A 3,059-nucleotide genomic window follows, 5' to 3' on the forward strand; every position below is an offset into this window, starting at 1 on the left:
TGGAATGAATCCAACTTGGTCGTGGTGAATTATCTTATGGATACATTGTTGGATTCTGATAGCTAAAATTTTATTGAGGATTTTTGCATCAGTGTTCATTAGGGAGATTGGCCTGTAGTTTTCCTTTTTTGTGTTGTCCTTGTTCGGTTTTGGTATTAGTGTAATGTTGGCTTCATAGAACGTGTTTGGTATTGTCCCTTCCTTCTCAATTTTTTGGAAGAGTTTGTGAAGGATAGGCACTAATTCGTCTCTGAATGTTTGGTAGAATTCATTTGTAAATCCATCAGGTCCTGGGCTTTTGTTTTTGGGGAGGTTTTTGATTACCATTTCAATTTCGCTAATTGTAATTGGTCTGTTTAGGTGTTCTATTTCTTCTTTATCTAGCTTTGGGTGATTGTAGAGTTGTAGGAATTTGTCCATCTCCTCTAGATTGTTAAACTTGTTTCCATATAACTGTTCATAGTAGTTACTGATTATTCTTTTGATTTCTGCTGTGTCCGTTGTGATTTCTCCTCTTTCATTGATGATCCTGTTTATTTGTGCTTTCTCCCTTTTTTCCTTTGTGAGCCTGGCTAGGGGTTTGTCTATTTTATTGATTTTTTCAAAGAACCAGCTCTTGGTTTCATTGATCTTTTGGATTGTTTTTTTAGTTTCAATTTCATTTATTTCTGCTTTGGTTTTTATTATTTCTTTTCTTCTACTGGTTTTGGGGTTTTTTTGTTGTTCTTTTTCTAGATCTTTGAGCTTCGAGATTAGGTTGTTTCTTTGCGTTCTTTCTTGTTTCTTGATGTGAGCTTCTATTGCTATATATTTTCCTCTTATTACTGCTTTTGCTGCATCCCATACATTTAGGATATTGGTGTCCTCCTTGTCGTTCAATTCAAAAAAATTTTTAATTTCTTCTTTGATCTCCTCATTAGTCCAATGGTCTTCCAGTAGTGTGGTTTTTAATCTCCATGAGGTAGGAAAGTTCCTTGCCTTCTTTTTATGGTTTATTTCTAGTTTGATGCCTTCATGGTCAGAAAAGATGGTTGATATGATTTCAATCTTGGTGTATCTGTTGATGTTTGTCTTGTGCCCCAGTATGTGATCGATCCTGGAGAATGATCCGTGTGCGCTTGAGAAAAATGTGTACTCCGTTTTTTTGGGGTTTAGTGTTCTATAGATGTCTGTTAAGCCCAATTGCTCTAGGTCTTTATTTAGAGCTTTGGTTTCTTTACTTATTTTTTGTCTTGTTGATCTATCCATTGTTGATAGTGGTGTGTTGAAGTCTCCCACTACGTATGTGTTTTCTCCGATGTCTGTTTTCAGAGAGGACAACAGTTGTCTGATATAAAAAATCTATATACATTTAATGGAATCAGGTTTGTGTCTGTCTGCACTAATGAAAAATCACTGTCTAGCATAATGGCTGCCATGGAGTGCTCATCAATCAATACTTGTAGGAGGAATTAATATCTTTTATTGGATTAAAGCAGTATTTACCAAAGTATGTGCCTTAGAACATGTGTTCTGCAAGGTGCATCACAAAAAAGGGATCCCTAGTCAGGTAAGTTTGGGAAACTCTGCCAAGAATATTACCTTTACATTATTCTCCATGGCCCATCAGCGTAACAAAGGCCTCAAGAAATTCTGACAGACAAACCCATGAACGTAGTTGTAAAACCAGCAGTTCCATACGTGTATATTTGTTTGTTTTGACCTTGGGCTTCCTTCCCCTCCCTCCCCCTTTACACTCCTTATCATCCTAGAAACAATGTTATGCTGGACCACACTTGAGTCAACACTGACCTGTAGCCAATGGGGGCAGAGATAAAGGAAAACACTGTTTGCCAGTCCCTGCTGGAATGATGAGTTTAAACATCTACCTGATCTCTGCTGTTTTCTTTCTTTTCTCCTATTGTCAGGGTTCTAGCCTATTCAAATAACCCCAATGATGGCTGTGGACATAGAGTATGGATACGGCTGCATGGCCCCTTCCTTACACAGAGAGAGGTTCACCTTCAAGACCTCACCAAAGCCAAGCAAGCCTCTGAGGCCTTGTATTCAGTTGAGCCGCAAGAATGAAGCCAGTGGAATGGTGGCCCCAACCATCCAGGAGAAAAAGGTGAAAAAGCGGGTGTCCTTCGCAGACAACCAAGGCCTGGCCCTGACAATGGTCAAAGTGTTCTCAGAATTTGATGACCCGCTAGATATTCCATTTAACATCACTGAGCTGCTAGACAACATTGTGAGTCTGACGACAGCAGAGAGCGAGAGCTTTGTTTTGGATTTTTCACAGCCTTCTGCAGATTACCTAGACTTCAGAAATCGGCTTCAGACCGACTGCGTCTGCCTTGAAAACTGTATGCTGAAGGACAAAGCAATTGCAGGCACCGTGAAGGTGCAGAACCTCGCCTTTGAGAAGATGGTGAAAATAAGAATGACATTTGACACTTGGAAAAGTTTCACAGACTTTCCCTGTCACTATGTGAAGGACACTTACGCTGGTTCAGACAGGGACACGTTCTCCTTTGACATCAGCTTACCTGAGAAAATCCAGTCCTATGAGCGAATGGAGTTCGCTATCTGCTATGAGTGCAACGGACAGATATACTGGGACAGCAACAAAGGCAAAAACTACAGGATCATCCGGGCTGAACTGAAATCCACTCAGGGAACAGTTGAGCCACAGAACGGAGCAGATTTGGGCATATCCTTTGACCAATTTGGAAGCCCTCGCTGTTCTTATGGTCTGTTTCCGGAGTGGCCTAGTTATTTAGGATATGAAAAGCTGGGACCCTACTATTAGTGACTGTATGGGGTGAAGCATGACAAGTCCATGCAGAAAAGCCTAGCTGCTGTCACAGTGGGATGGAGATGGAAGCCGAGAGAAAAGTCGAACTGCCATTAGGCACCGTTTTTGAAAGGAAAGGATCCTTTTCACTTTTTTCTTCAACCAGCAAATCCAGCCAGGTCCAGATCACAGACCCAGCTTCACACTGGGAGAGGATGTGGTATGCGGGACTGTTGGGCACCCCGGCAACCAAGAGGGTCCGGGCAGGATGGTGATGGGAGGG

At 41.4% G+C, this 3,059-nt stretch overlaps 1 protein-coding gene across 1 annotated transcript; it reads left to right on the forward strand.

Moving 5' to 3' along the window:
• The first annotated feature begins 1,914 nt into the window (after positions 1-1,914).
• Positions 1,915-2,809, forward strand: PPP1R3B (protein phosphatase 1 regulatory subunit 3B). Its single transcript, XM_084232324.1, has one exon. The coding sequence runs from the start codon at positions 1,934-1,936 to the stop codon at positions 2,789-2,791; it is 858 nt and encodes a 285-aa protein (XP_084088450.1). The 5' UTR covers positions 1,915-1,933; the 3' UTR covers positions 2,792-2,809.
• Positions 2,810-3,059: the final 250 nt, after the last annotated feature.

This window comes from Talpa europaea (assembly GCF_964194135.1).
Source record: "Talpa europaea genome assembly, chromosome: 4".
Classification (NCBI taxonomy): domain Eukaryota; kingdom Metazoa; phylum Chordata; class Mammalia; order Eulipotyphla; family Talpidae; genus Talpa; species Talpa europaea.

What these genes read in the sequence shown, in the direction of transcription:
- PPP1R3B (XM_084232324.1), top strand. Translation starts at nt 1,934, where the DNA reads ATGATGGCTGTGGACATAGAGTATGGATACGGCTGCATGGCCCCTTCC.